The 16386-nt window shown below is 40.6% G+C and overlaps 1 protein-coding gene across 2 annotated transcripts; it reads left to right on the top strand.

Moving 5' to 3' along the window:
* Positions 1–6665: 6665 nt before the first annotated feature.
* Positions 6666–11443, top strand: LOC139420942 (ferritin, middle subunit-like). 2 transcript variants are annotated; one of them, XM_071171367.1, is made up of 5 exons: positions 6666–6842; positions 8834–9274; positions 9666–9812; positions 10598–10723; positions 11014–11443. In XM_071171367.1, the coding sequence occupies exons 2-5, from the start codon at positions 9173–9175 to the stop codon at positions 11167–11169; spliced, it is 531 nt and encodes a 176-aa protein (XP_071027468.1). In that variant the 5' UTR covers positions 6666–6842; positions 8834–9172; the 3' UTR covers positions 11170–11443. The 2 variants fall into 2 exon arrangements, with proteins under 2 accessions (XP_071027468.1, XP_071027467.1); XM_071171366.1 differs by having other exon boundaries at positions 6666–9274.
* The last annotated feature ends 4943 nt before the right edge of the window (positions 11444–16386 follow it).

A 16386-nucleotide genomic window follows, 5' to 3' on the forward strand; every position in this document is an offset into this window, starting at 1 on the left:
ATGCAATGCTTTTACTAGAAATTAGATCTTTCCACCCTTACTCTTGTCCATAGGGGTCTGTGAACACACAACCTTCTGCCCTGCAGACCTGTGTGCTATCAAAATTCCTGCGTTGCCATGTAATGCTGACAGGACGAAGAACAGTTTCTAAAACAACATGTCTAAGGCTCTGGTGTCTCCAAGAGGGGATGGTAAACTGTAAGGATGTTCTGTTATCCACTTTGTTTTAATCATTTTTGGGGCATGAGGAGTGTCACTTGTTTTTTTCTCAAGCGTTCAGGGAAGGTTTAGGTTAAATATAATTTGCTGAAGGTAGAGACATACATTTCCATTTCAGAGATGTCCGATTTTCTCTGTGTGTAACCCTTATTATAAATAACGTTTACTCCTGAAGTTGACCCTTCTGCTAAAACAAGGTCACTTTGAATGAGTGAGGGTTGCAGCTGACTAGCAACAGTTGAGATGACAGCAATTACTGGAACATTTGTCCTTTGTGATATGAAAATGACTCAAAATCTCAATCCTCCTGATCTGAATCACGGAATATATCTCTCCTAAGCATGACGCATACTTTAGTCAAAAAGTGATGTCACTTATCGCAAAGAAAAATAATGCTAGGTATGTCACAGGTCTTTTGCAACACCGGTTTAAGCATACAGTAAGACTGTCACTCCCAAAAGTTTGAAGGGGCTTCGTCTCATTGTCGCCAAAACTTTGTTTGCACTCATAATGAAAACATTAGTCAAAGTAACAGAGAGCAGAACACACACTTCAAGGGCTTTCTATGTTCAAAAACCCTTTCCCCCATTTGAAGCATCACTATCATTTTTTTAACAAACAATAAACCTAGATAGTAGCTATGACTTATAGAGCCGGTTTTGGGTTACATACTTGAAAAAAGGGGATTGTGTTCTCAAACAACTGGATTACCATACTAGGCCATGACAAACTAAAGGGCGTTTAAATGTTTCAAGTCTGTTGTCAGAATAGGAGTGCTGATATAGGATCAGGTCCTCCCGGTCCATGTAATCGTATATATTATAGGTATTTATTTTTTTATAAAAAAACATGTACAAAAAACGTAACATTTACATACTGTCATGTATATGTAGGGAGTCAGGAAGCAGGTGCAGAAGGAGAGTTTAATAACAATGATGCAAGGCAAATTAACAAAACAGGGGATGCGTACTGAACATGAAGACAAACCAATACTGCCTAATGACTGAGGCTACTGAGGGCTAAATAAAGTCCAGGTGTGCGTAATGATGGGAAATAGGTGTGTGCAATAATGGTTGCCAGGGCTAGTGGTTAGTAGATCGGCAAAGTTGAGCGGAGGAGAGAGGGAGCAAAAGCGGGTTTCTTGTCCAGAGCCTGGCGGATGTCCACATCTATGTCCCAAATCACAGGGCCAATGATATGGGAGGACCGACTGATGAGCTGGAGGGCACTTTCAGGACTCTTAACTGGTGTGGAACCACAGGTTACAGGAAAGAAGGTCTTCCGGCATCCTGGTACCCAGGCAGTGATTTTCATCCTCGACCAGGAGATGGTGGGGTTATGACATTGGAGCTACAGGGGGCCAAGGATGACTTTGTGATGATGACTTTGTGCAGTGATGATAAGGAAGGGACGGCTTTCCTGGTGCATGGATCCTATGGTGAAGGTAAGTGGTGCTGTAATGTGTGTGATTGTGCCAGATCCCAATGGTTACTTTTCCAGGGCTTGGACGGGAAAAGGAGAGGAGAGCGGGTGCGAAGTTATGGTCAGGGAGGAAGCGAGGGCCTGGTCAATGAAGTTCCCTGCGGCCCTGGAGTCCATTAGAGCTGTAGAGACAACACCAGAGGGAGAGCCAGCCAGTAAAATGGAAACCAGAAAAGGTTTGGTGGAAAACGAGGATGATGGAATACTGCTGTTCTGCCGTGGAGAGGTGTGTGGCCCGTACCTCCATGGGTTCAGGCTCTCTGGAAAAGAATGGAGAGCCATGCTAGTGGTATCGAGGTGGTGGAGAATGTGGAGGGCCTCCTCCATGGCCGTACCCAGTTGCGCCAGCTGGTCGTGGTGTTCCGGTGGAGTAGATGACCATGTTCCTGGACCGTCTGGATGATGGTTTTCTCTGCTGCTTCCATATTGAGAGGCAGTATCCTGCCACGAATACGCAGCAAGTCAAGAAGCAGGTGCAGAAAGAGAGTGCAGCCTTATTCTAAAATGTATTATATTGTTTTTTCCCCTAAACAATCTACACACAATGTCCCATAATGACAAAGCAAAAACTGGTTTAGAAATGTTAGCAACTTAATAAAAAAAAATTAAAAACTGAAATATCACATTTATTTAAGTATTCAGCAGTGATGTAAAGTACTTAAGTATAAATACTTGAAAGTATGACTTAAGTCGTTTTTGGGGGTATCTGTACTTTACTTTATTTATTTTTTGGACAACTTTATACTTTTACTTCACTACAGTCTTAAAGAAAATGATGTACTTTTTACTCCATACATGTTCCCTGACACCCAAAAGTACTTGTTACATTTTGAATGCTTAGCAGGACAGGAAAATTGTTAAATTCACACAATTATCAAGAGAACATCACTGGTCATCCCTGCTTCCTCTGATCTGATGACGCACTAAATACATGCTTCGTTTGTAAATTACGTCTGAGGGTTGCAGCATCCGTAAATGAAAAAAAAACAACAAGAAAATGGTGCCATCTGGTTTGCTTTATATAAAGGAATTTATTTATACTTTTACTTTTGATACTTAAGTATATTTTAGCAATTACATTTACTTTTGATACTTAACCCTTGTTGTCTTAAGGGTAAAACTGACTATGATTTAACAGCAGAGAAAACCCCCTAAATGATCTTTCTTCAACATGAAATTTGAGGACTTTTCCTAGAGTGACCCCAACATTAGAAAAAGTGAAACAACGCCTTTGTTCATATTTCCATGACGCTGTACACCACCAGGGTACAAAGATAGTCTTAGGGTCATTTTTGACCCTGCAGTTTGAAAATCATTTACACACCACATAAACCACAAAGACACACACAATGAGAAATTGAGATTGTGTGCTACTGACTGAACTCAAGATAAAACTTTATTGAGCATGTGCAGCATCTCTCCTCCACGACCCCACAAATGACTCTAGTTCACAGACAAAATAAACATTTCTTGACAGCATTGTTTACTAATGGGGAACACAGTCAGAGGCTATAAAGGTGCTGCAGATGACAGTCCTCCCACGCCTCTCTCTGCTGAAGCCATGAGTGCACGTTTCAGCGCCCAACAGGTTGTAGATCAGATTTTTTCCGATGTCCAGGAGGAACAAGAGAACAATGATTTAGAAGAGGAGGTGGTATCTGAAGAAGATGGGGAAGAATACAAACCAGAGCACGATGCATCATCTTCAGATGAAGAAGAAATCCTCCAAGCTGAAAGAGACATGTTTATCAAAGAATAGTAAAATAACATGGTCCTTGTCACCATATAACAACCAGGGCAGGATGGCAGCATAAAATGTCATAAGGACGATCCCAGGACCCACTAGACATGCAGTTGCCCATGCCATCACCTCAACATTCTACATGTTCATCACACCAGCCATCAAAAAAATCATCTAGAAAACCATGCCAGATTTTAAACTAAATTAGCTCTGAAGCATTTAATATAGCTGTAAAACAAAATTGGAGATTTGTATTACACATTTATGAATAATCTAAATGTTAGCATGAAACAATCAAGGCCTTTAAACACTTGTTTGACAATAATGGTGCAAATGAAATGCCTATTATGGTGTCAGGCAGAGTTGACATAAATCCACTTAGTTGCATTTAATGAAAAAATTGGTTGTTCCTTTACATGGTGTTAATAGCTGATACTTTGCTCTGTCAAAAGTTTAACAAAATGTGAAGTTTATATTAAGACAAAAATTTGTGGAAAAAAAGTTGATTGTCCCATCTTTTAAGAATCCCTGAGCTCTAAAACTGCAACATTTTTCTCTCTGCCCCATGGCCCAAAAAAATCCATAGATTGTAGCTAACTAGATATGATATAACCAAAGATTGTTGTTATCCAGCATTTCTGGACATTACAGGTTAACCTAATCAAAACACTGCAATAGACTCTACAACAAACCTGGTATTGGCTGTACTCTCTTTGTTCCCAAATCTGGAAACCAGTTACCTTAAACATGTCCAGTTGCAGGTGGTTCTAGAAATACCAGAGAAAATGCAGGTAGATAGAAAATAAAAATATATTTCTTAGTTTTCTCTGGTGTTTGTGCATTTGCCTGTTGCCTTTTCTTTGCAGGTTTTGCCTTACACAATCTAATGCAGGAGTATTAGATTTACCCTACGAGATCCGCAGTCTGCTGGTTTTCTGTACTACCTGATAATTAATTGCACACACCTGGTGTCCCAGGTCTAAATCAGTCCCTGATTAGAGGGGAACAATGGAACTGGATTCTTGGTCCAGAGTTGAGTTTGAGGGGTATAGTGCATTTTAGAGTTGAAGAGCACCAACCACAGATACATGTGCTCGCTAGACCATCTCGAAGATTAAATTCAATATAGAATCAATGTGACAAATATATTGTTTTACTATTGTAACATGCAGTGAATAGAATTATGTTGTCATCTGGTTTAGAAATCAAACTCTAGTTATCTTATTGCAGACCAAATTGTATACATTTCTCCCAGTTGTTTTTTAGAGAACATTGTATTGCAAGGTGTGCTACAGTATATGTGTAGAATATGCTGTGTTGGATCATTTGCATATGCATCTTAGATTTTGAACCTCCATTCTAGCATACATGACACACACATCTTTCTATCTATATGCTTTTATTTGGCTTTCTAAACAAAGTATATGATTGAATGTTTCTTTAAGCCTGCAGCTTCTTACTTGAAAAGAGACATTTAATCAGGCCAAAACATGATAAAAATAAATGTCACTGACAGACAGCTAATGAAACACTAGCCTCATGAGCAGGCAAATTGACAGTTACAGTAGCAGGCTAGGCTAGTCAAACTGACATTGGCTAGCTTAAAAAAATTATTTGGTCTAAATGGTGAACGGAGTTACCTCTTCATGGGACAATTTGTATTGCATGCTGCACTTTTCAAGTGCACTCAAAAACAGATGTTTATCTTATTTCAGTCTTTGAGAGTTCCTCAAACACATACAGCAAACAGTTTGAGTTTTCAGACCTCACTTGAGGCTGTGTTTACATCCTAGATAGAAGCCGTGTCAAAATATACTTTTTATGGGAACATGTGCAAGAATTGAAGATGCCAACAAATGTCATAGTTATTATAAGAATGTTTTACTGTCATATACAAAAAATCTGCTTCTCCCTCAATTGGGATCGATCAACTTCACGTTTTTTGGGCTTCTGCCCAGAACCTACAGGCTACTGCAAATTTTAATGAATACTTGAGTGAGTAGCCCACTATTCACATTCTATTCCATATTCTGAGCCATAGGCCTATCCAGGCCTTTACACATAAGGTAGTTGGTCCAAAGTTGGCATCTCGACACTCACTTTAATTGGATTGATAATGTATTTCTATCCCAGTTCACTTTCACTACAACAAAGTAATCAGCCTCTCTGTTTTCAGCAAGACTAACACAATATGTATATAATATATGTATAAATACAATATGAATTTTATTCATTATAGAATCTTCAGCTTATTAGGACTGGACATGATTTCCTTTACAAGTATGTATGTATACTTTTTAATGAATTCATACTGCAATTACAGTGTGTAATCAAGTCAGCAGTTTCTTGACTTTGAGTGCCTCGACTCCTATTAAGTTAATTGAGTATTAGACATTAATTTTGTGCCATATTCTGGTCTAGTGGTAATGCTGCTGACTCTGGACCACACATGACCCTTTGCGGCATGGATTCAAACCCTGCCTACGCCTTCAGATCTGTATTCATCCTGATCTCAATAAAGAGAGAGAAAATACTAATATATATAAAGGCATTAGTAATCTCCAGACCATGTACTACCCAAACATGGTGAAGGGAACATAAATAGAATAATGGGTTTTGACATTGGTGGTGACTTTCTGAACTGTTATAGTTAGACCAACAGTTTAAAGTAACACAGAAATATATTGCTATTTGAGTTCTGATTGACTAAATTGACAACATTTTCAGGAAAGTTGTTGTATTTTCCCTTAATTCACCAGAAACAGCTATTTGTTTAAAAATGCCTTAGTAAGTTACACAGGATATGTAAGTTGCATAGTATAGTGTTTGTTCCTGCTGTTGTCTCCTTCTTCCCTTTTTCCTTTTCTTCAAATCTGGTATCAGTCGGTCTTCGCCCATTCATCACCCCTCATGTCTGTTTCTGCAGTCACAAAACTCTGTCACCTTCCACCATTGTCACTGTGATAATAGAACAGAACTACATTGAGACAAACAATGGTGGAAAAAGGAAGACAGTGGTAAACGGCCTGAGTGAACTGTCTACTTAAGGAGGTGGCTCCTTAAGCAGACAACAATGCGATAGTGGTCTGCTTAGTTAATTGACTTCCATTGGGGGAAAATGAAGGCGTGGGCTGTCTTGCTTCCTCTTCCTTCTCTGCTTGAGACTCCAGAATGCTGAGTCACAATGACAAGGCAGAAATACAGCCAGGGCAGAGCCTGAGTCATTCCATACTGTAGTAGAACCAACAGGAGGTTATGACAGGAATAAGCAGGGGCGCAATTTTCACTGGGGACAGGGGGGACATGCATTTTTGTCCCCTCCACAGTTTAACATTGGAATGTGATACAAAACGAGGCAACGGTGTGCTTTAGGACCATGCAGATGCCTCCGAGCTGTCGGGTAGGCTGTTTGGATTGTTTATTAGACAAAAAAATATGTATACACTACCGGTCAAAAGTTTAAGAACACCTACTCCTACATCAAAACTATGAAATAACACATATGGAATCATGTAGTATCCAAAAAAGCATATTTTATACTTGAGATTCTTGAAAAGATACCCTTTGCCTTGATGACAGCTTTGCACACTCTTGGCTTTCTCTCAACCAGCTTCATGAGGTAGTCACCTGGAATACATTTCAATTAACAGGTGTGCCTTCTTATTAAAAGTTAATTTGTGTAATTTCCTTCCTTCTTAATGCGTTTGAGCCAATCAGTTGTGTTGTGACAATGTAGGGGGGGGGGTATACAGAAGATAGCACTATTTGGTAAAACACTATATTATGGTAAGAACAGCTCATATAAGTAAAGCGAAATGACAGTCCATCATTGACTGACATGAAGGTCAGTCAAGCCGGAAAATTTCAAGAACTTTGAAAGTTTCTTCAAGTGCAGACACAGAAAACATAATGCGCTATGATTAAACTGGCTCTCATGAGGACCTCCACAGGAATGGAAGACCCAGAGTTACCTCTGCTGCAGAGGATGGGTTCATTAGTTACCAGCCTCAAAAATTGCAGCCCAAGTAAATGCTTCAGAGTTCACGTACCAGACACACCTCAACATCAACTGTTCAGAGGATACTGTGTGAATCAGGCCTTCATGGTTGAATTGTTGCAAAGAAACCACTACTAAAAGACACCAATAATAATAATAATAATGAGATTTGCTTGGGCCAAGAATCATGAGCAATGGACATTGGACCGGTGGAAATTTGGTCTGGTGAGTCGAAACTTGAGATTTTTGGTTCCAGCAGCCATATCTTTGTGAGACGCGGTGTGAGTGAACAGATCTCTGCATGTGTATTTCCCACCATAAAGCATGCAGGAGGAGGTGTTATGGTGTGGGGGTGCTTTGCTGGTGACACTTAACCAGAATGGCTACCACAGCATTATGCAGCAATACACCATCCCATCTGGTTTGGGCTTAGTGGGACGATCATTTGTTTTTCAAAAGGACAATTACCCAACACACCTCCAGGCTGTGTAAGGCCTATTTTACCAAGAAGGAGTGATGGAGTGCTGCATCAGATGACCTGGCTTCTACAATCCCCCGACCTCAACAAAATTGAGATGGTTTGGAATGAGTCGGACCGCAGAGTGAAGGAAAAGCAGCCAACAAGTGCTCAGCATGTGAGAACTCCTTCAAGATGGTTGGAAAAGCATTCCAGGTGAAGCTGGTTGAGAGAATGCCAAGCATTTGCAAAGCTGTCATCAAGGCAAAGGGTGGTTATTTGAAGAATCTCAAAATTAAAATAGATTAGCTAGGTAGCTAAAGTTAGCTAGGCTAGGGGTTAAGAGTTAAGGTTAGGTCTAAGGTTAAGGTCAGGAGTTAGGTTAAAGGGTTATGGTTAGGGGAAGGTTTAGCTAACATGCTAAGTAGTGGCAAAGTAACTGAAAAGTTGCAAAGTTGCTAATTAGCAAAAATGCAAAAGTTGTCTGTGATGAGTCTCAAACAAGCAACCTTTGGAACGCTAGAAGATCGAGTTACATGCTCACCCAAACGTATCCTTTAAGCATGACACTTCATTTAGTCAAAAAGAAATGCCAAGCATGTCATAGAACAAAAGTACTTTTTTTAAACAAACTAAGATGAAGAGGTCGAGGAGAGAGCATTTACTCCGACAAAATCTGTCCGCGTGAGATAAACCCGTTTTTGTGTGGAGGTATATAACAGAGTGTCAAATTACTTGAGGGTGCCCGTGTCATTCCGGCAACTTTGTGCAAAACGACGTTTCGTTCTGTGTGTTGTTCACACGCGTACCTACACTCTCATTGGCTAGAATGGTCCCACCTGATCTTGCCTGTCTTCAATCGTTGAGCACATGTATTTCCATTGCTAGAGTGGTCACTCGGCTCTCTTGTCAATATAATAAATACTCTTTGCTTCAGGTCATGTGTTTGAGTGGGATCGTCATCAAATGATCTGCCTAGTTCCTGTTGATATTCTAAAGGTGATTGGCTACGCTCTGTGAGGGTGGATTTCACTGACGTATTCCGTTTGGAACAATAAATAGAGCGAACAAGGCTCCTTCTAGTTCACAAGTCTGAGAAGACGCATGAAGAAGTTCTTGCTTCAACAGTGATTGAACGGAACTCCTCTGCCTTCGTCGCCCAATATTGAACATTCCGGATAGATAACGTAACACTTTCTTGAACTGTAATAGAAAAATAGTCGAAAAAACTATATTTTTGTACCGTTAATTTTGATATAAAAGAAAATCTGCCAAAATGGAGTCTCAGATCCGCCAGAACTATCACCACGATTGCGAAGCTGCCATCAACCGGATGATCAACTTGGAGATGTTTGCTTCCTACACCTACACTTCAATGGTAAGGAGTCTGCCAAGATGACCGTTTTGTTGATTTACCTGTGTATTATTATGCCTGGGCCTAAATGGCTTTTTTCACCAGACCTTTTTCTGTTGGCCTAGATAATTAATAGCCAAAACTCCGTGAAGTACATATTTGAGTTATACTTGGCAAGGCTATTAATTGCCTTCAGGTATGTATAGCATCCAAATGAACCCGGGAATCTATCATACCTTTCACACAGCGCGTAACAGCTCATTGACAGGTTAATTGTCAGGTTACCAAGTAGATTACGGACTAGACTGATTCATGCCTTTGTCAATAAGTTTAGTTGCCACAACAAGAACGTAACACCAGTCACGTTTGGCATGTTTTTTTTCTTTTAACCACTCTGTTTTGTTTGTCCACCCAGGCGTTCTATTTCTCCCGTGACGATGTGGCTCTATCTGGCTTCGCGCATTTCTTCAAGGAGAACAGCGACGAGGAGCGGGAGCACGCCGACAAGCTACTCTCCTTCCAGAACAAGCGAGGTGGACGCATTTTCCTCCAGGACATCAAGGTGAGCCCCTGAGCGTCGAAAAACACACACATTGTAGACTGATAGCAAAAAGGTATAGTCTACATAGACCAGAGTTCTCAATTAAAGGTTCTTCATGGACCCAAATGGTTCATCTATAGGGACAAATGAAGAACTCTATGGTTCTATATATATTTTTTAATCTCTAAACTGTTTACTTCAAGTATAGGAGTTATTTTGAATGAGTAGTCATTAATGCTAATGCTGAGTGAGTTCATTGAGGTGTGCCTTAAGTGACTGACCTGGTATTAGAGCAAGGCGGCTAAAGATGTGGCCTGACTGCTTACTGTAGGTTTATGAGTACAGGGTTTTGACGTCATTGGAATGGCGGCCTAAGCATTTATTTTCAAAGGAAGGCCAAACAGTAGGGGGAAGTTTTATTATATTTAAAATTGTGTTTCTGGGATGGCAAAGCCCTTCGTTTATACTAAAACTACATTGTCTCTGTGCTGCATGGCAAAATTGACTTGGCCATGTGTGCATACATTTTATGTATAGGTGTCCCCAGCAGGAAGTGAACCATGCCCATTGGCGTTGTAAACGTCATGCTCTACCGACTGAGCCACACAACCGGTGTGCTTCATGAACTAAAGCATGTGGTTGTTTGAAGTGACAAATTGACACTATCTTTTTGTTAACTTGTTTCCAGTTCATTGATCCCTTTATGTGCCAGATATACTGGCTAACTGTGGTGGCTGTTGGTAGGTATGCATTGAAACATCTGCTAGTAGTCCCTAACCCTCCGGTGTTCTCTCTGACCTGTGTAGAAGCCAGAACGTGATGAGTGGGGCAATGGGCTGGAGGCCATGCAGTGTGCTCTGCAGCTGGAGAAGAATGTGAACCAGGCCCTGCTGGACCTGCACAAGATTGCCTCAGACAAGGTTGACCCCCATGTAAGTTATGGTGGAACCACAACACATGTATGTATCACATAGAGTACAGGTACTGTCTCAGGAGATGATCAGGTTGTTTTAGCTCTGCTAACTAATGACACAGGATTGTGTGACCTGCCACTTACACGCACACAATACACACACACACAATGCAGCAGTTAGACATCTGCGAACACCTCATTGAGTTGTCCGTCTGCCCTTACCATGCCATTACCACCAGGCTCTTGTGTGTTACTGTATTTACAGTAGTATGTAGTCATTCTCTTGCCTGACCTGTTATCCCTCTTTAGCTGTGCGACTTCCTGGAGACCCATTACCTGAATGAGCAGGTGGAGGCCATTAAGAAGCTGGGAGACCACATCACCAACCTCACCAAGATGGATGCTGTCAAAAACAAGATGGCAGAGTACCTGTTTGACAAGCACACCCTGGGAGGCCAGAGCTAAACCACTTCCATCCTCAGGCTACGGCCTCCAGCCTCAGACCAGGACTCCTGGTCTTTCTGCTCTATTCTGCTGGCTTTGCATTTATAAGGAGGGGAGAGCATAACAGCTGTAATGTTGACAAATTTGTTATTGGCAGGGAGGTGTATTGTAAAAGTTTGTACTATTCCGTTGCGCTGTCTTACTGAGCATTTCAATACTTAAAACACAAGGATATTTTTCACTAGGTGTGACTTCTCATATTGAAGCTGAGGAATAAAACCTTTTTTGAGCTGGATTCAGTTGTTTACTGTGTATGAATGTCACATGAGACTGACGATACTTGTTGCGTTTATATATTTTTGTCCAACTGCCATGAGCCCAGTCTACCATCTGGGCATTAATTTCTCTATAGAAATGATAAATACTGACAATAGTCCTACTACAGTGACTGAGGGTCATATTAGGTTGACGTGAGCTTTATAAGGGCTATAACATAACTTGTAATGGTGCCATGTCTATTCAGGTACCATAAAACAACTAGGTCATTAACTGGGACATGGGTAACTGAATTCGCTACAATTGGTGTTGCCTTTAACCTGAGCTAGCAAAGCTACTAGCAATCTATTGACCCACAGGTCGTCCCAGGGTTGATTGTTGAAGGACAATATTTGCTATCAGTATATTTGCATGACACATACTGCTCATTCAAATTAATACTTGTGTAGCCTTCAATTCACTTCCATATATTGAGCTATAAGGCACTTGAACTGTAGAGGGATACCTAGGAAAATTTGGACACCCTTACACTCAAATTCACCCAACTTAATGTGTGATGCTTGTAGATAGCTACCTGAAAAGTTTTACCCAAGTTAAACAATTAAAAGGCACTGCTACAAAACTTTGTGTATGAACTTCAGACCAACGGAATGAGCTGAAATCACTATTCTGACATTCCACATTAAAATAGTGGTGACTTAAGACCAGCAATTTTTACTTGGATTAAATGTCAGGAATTGGGAAACTGATTAAAAGTATTTAGCTAAAATGTAGGTAAACTTCTGACTTCAACTGTATATTTATTTGTTGGATAAAGTCTAAATAGCCAAAAATGCAATTTCAATGTGTAGGGGACATGTTCCTATTTCTCTCCCTCCTTCCCACTCTTATTCCTGTCATAACCTCAAGTTCTATGTGGACCGACTCAGGCTATGCACTGGTTGTATTTCTGGCTTGTCGTTGTGACTCAGCAATCTGGAGTCTCAAGCAGAGACGGAAGAGGAAGTGAAACATCCCACTCCCTAATGTTTTCTGTCTCAATGGAAGTCAAGAACAACGCATTACCTATGGGACAGGCTGTATCACAACCGGTCGTGATTGGCCAGGGTTTGGCAGTCATTGTAAATTAGTATTTGTTCTTAACTGACTTGCATAGTTAAATAAAGGTTCAATAAAACATTTTTAAAAATGGCCTGAGTGAACTACATTATCCAACATATTTGGTCTCAAGGCCATTCTATTCTGTTATCACAGTGATAATGGTGGAAGGAGGCGGGGTCTCGTGACTGTGGCGGTGGTGAGGGTGAAGACCGGCTGAGACCAGATTTGAAGAAAAGGAAGAAGGGAAGAAGGAGAGAACAGCAGGAACATATACTATACTATGCAACTTACATATCCTGTGTAACTTACTAAGGCATTTTTAAACTAATATCTCTTAAATTATTGTTTCTCTTTAATTTTGGAGGGGAAATACATCAACAACTTTACTGATAATTTGGTCAATATACTGCAATCACAACTCAAATACCAATATTTTCTGTATTACTTTAAACTGTTGGTCTAACTATAACAGTTCAGAAAGTCACCACCAAACCTCTCATATAACAACATTTAAATGTAAAAACCCATTATTCTATTTGTGTCCCCGTCACCACATATACATATACCTAGTGCATAGTCTTGAAATTAAATGTTTTTTAAAAATATATTTATTAGTATTTTCTCTCTTTATTCAAATAGAAAGTTATAAATGAGAGGGGGAGACAGAAAGGTGGAGAAATGTTTGGTGTTTCAGCCTAGCTCAGTGCTTTCTGTGGTGGTGGGGCATCCACGAAGGATCGCTACGCCACCTTCCTGTTCAAGTGAGCACAACAAATCCAAAAATGTCTTGTATGCTGCTGCATAAATTATGTAATATGCCGGGGAGATACAGTTAAAGTCGGAAGTTTGCATACACCTTAGCCAAATACATTTAAACTCAGTTTTTCACAATTCCTGACATTTAATCCTAGAAAAATATTCCCTGTTTTAGGTCAGTTAGGATCACCACTTTATTTTAAGAATGGGAAATGTCAGAATATTAATAGAGAGAATGATTTATTTCAGCTTTTATTTCTTTCATCACATTCCCAGTGGGTCAGATGTTACCATACACTCTATTAGTATTTGGTAGCATTGCCTTTAAACTGTTGAACTTTGGTCAAACATTTTGGGTAGCCTTCCACAAGCTTCCCACAATAAGTTGGGTGAATTTTGGCCCATTTCTCCTGACAGAGCTGGTGTAACTGAGTCAGGTTTGTAGGCCTCCATGCTTGCACACGCTTTTTCAGTTCTGCCCACAAATTTTCTATGGGATTGAGGTCAGGGCTTTGTGATGGCTACTCCAATACCTTGACTTTGTTGTCCTTAAGCCATTTTGCCACAACTTTGGAAGTATGCATGGGGTCATTGTCCATTTGGAAGACCCATTTGCAACCAAGCTTTAACTTGCTGACTGATGTCTTGAGATGTTGCTTCAATATATCCACATAATTTCCTCCCTCATGATGCCATCTATTTTGTGAAGTGCACCATTCCCTCCTGCAGCAAAGCACCTCCACAACATGATGTTGCCACCCCCGTACTTCATGGTTGGGATGGTGTTCTTCAGCTTGCAAGCTTCCCCTCTTTTCCTCCAAACATAACGATGGTCATTATGGCCAAACAGTAACATTTTTGTTTCATCAGACCAGAGGACATTTCTCCAAAAAGTATGATCTTTGTCCCAATGTGCACTTGCAAACCGTAGTCTGGCTTTTTTTATGGCGGTTTTGGAGCAGTGGCTTCTTCCTTGCATGAGTGGCCTTTCGGGTTACGTCAATATAGGACTTGTTTTACTGTGGATATCGATACTTTTTTACCTGTTTCCTCCAGCATATTCACAAGGTCCTTTGTTGTTGTTCTGGGATTGGTTTGCACTTTTTGCACCAAAGTACGTCAATCTCTAGGAGACAGAATGCGTCTCTTTCCTCAGCGGTTTGATGGTTGCGTGGTCCCATGGTGTTTATACTTGCATACTATGATGTCAAGCAAAGAGGCACTGAGTTTGAAGGTAGGCCTTGAAATACATCCACAGGCACACCTCCAATTGACTCAAATAATGTAAATTAGCCTACCAGAAGCTTCTAAAGCCATGACATCATTTTCTGGAATTTTCCAAGCTGTTTAAAGGCACGGTCATCAGTATCACTTCTGTTTATAACTTTGTGTGGCTGGTCACATGATGGACCCGGTCATGACTTTAACAATTAAACACAGGTCACCAGGGTTTTAATGCTATGTTTGGCCTTTTGCTAAAACAAAGGTAACTTAGAATAAGTGAGGGTTGCTGTTGACAAACAACAGTTCATAAGGGTTGCTGTTGACAAACAACAGTTCATAAGGGTTGCTGTTGACTAACAACAGTTCAGAAGGGTTGTTACTGACTAACAACAGTTCATAAGGGTTGCTGCTGACTAACAACAGTTCATAAGGGTTGCTGCTGACTAACAACAGTTCATAAGGGTTGTTACTGACTAACAACAGTTCATAAGGGTTGTTACTGACTAACAACAGTTCATAAGGGTTGTTACTGACTAACAACAGCTCATAAGGGTTGTTACTGACTAACAACAGTTCATAAGGGTTGCTACTGACTGACAACAGTTCATAAGGGTTTCTGCTGACTAACAACAGCTCATAAGGGTTGTTACTGACTAACAACAGTTCATAAGGGTTGTTACTGACTAACAACAGTTCATAAGGGTTGTTACTGACTAACAACAGTTCATAAGGGTTGCTGCTGACTAACAACAGTTCATAAGGGTTGTTACTGACTAACAACAGTTCATAAGGGTTGTTACTGACTAACAACAGTTCATAAGGGTTGCTGCTGACTAACAACAGTTCATAAGGGTTGCTGCTGACTAACAACAGTTCATAAGGGTTGCTGCTGACTAACAACAGTTCATAAGGGTTGCTGCTGACTAGCAACAGTTCATAAGGGTTGCTGCTGACTAACAACAGTTCATAAGGGTTGCTGCTGACTAGCAACAGCTGAGTTGACAGAAATGACAGTGACATTTGTCCTTTTGTGATACTATGAAAATGACTCAATCTCAATCCCATGACCTGAACCATGGATTACAATCTCTCCTGGCCCATAGACTAGGGCCTACTGTCAGGATAAGGATTTATAACTAGGCCTATATGCTTGACTTTTCACAACAATAAAAAAGGAATGCCAAGTTTGTCCACAGCCCTTTTGTAACACTGTCACTCCAAACAGTCTGAAGAGGCTTCGACTCATTGTCTCCAAAACCTTGTTTGCACTAATAATTAAAACATTACACTATGAAGTGAGGTTCAGCCTAGAAGAGTTGATCAAACGGAGAGCATGCATTTCAAGGGCTATCTATGTTCAAAGACCCTTACTTTTTCAACAAACAATAAACCTAGATAGTAGCGCCTGATAGATGGAGCCTGTTTTGGGTTACATGTTCGGAAAAAGGCGGTTCTGTTCTCAAACAATTGGAGTGGAGGTGCTACCATACATATTAGGCCAGGACAGACTAGGGGCCGCATAAATGTATCAAGCCTCTTGTCAGAGTAGGAGTGATGATCTAGCATCAGGTCCTCCCTGTCCACGTACTCTTGGGTACATTACCTGTAAAAACAATATAAGGCCATGTTTATATGACGCCATTTCAAACAGCCCCTTTATTACCATTTTCTTGCAGGTATACACTTTTTATACATGTCAGTGGGTAACTGGCAAATTGGGAGGGGTGGGAGCAGGGTTTTTTTGTTATCACGCCCTGACCATAGAGAGCCCTTGGTTCTCTATGTTGTTGTAGGTCAGGGCGTGACTAGGGGGGTGTTCTAGTTTTCCTATTTCTATGTTGGTGTACTTGGTATGGTTCCCAGTTAGAGGCAGCTGATTAT

Source organism: Oncorhynchus clarkii, chromosome 12, assembly GCF_045791955.1.
Source record: "Oncorhynchus clarkii lewisi isolate Uvic-CL-2024 chromosome 12, UVic_Ocla_1.0, whole genome shotgun sequence".
In the NCBI taxonomy this organism is placed as follows: domain Eukaryota; kingdom Metazoa; phylum Chordata; class Actinopteri; order Salmoniformes; family Salmonidae; genus Oncorhynchus; species Oncorhynchus clarkii.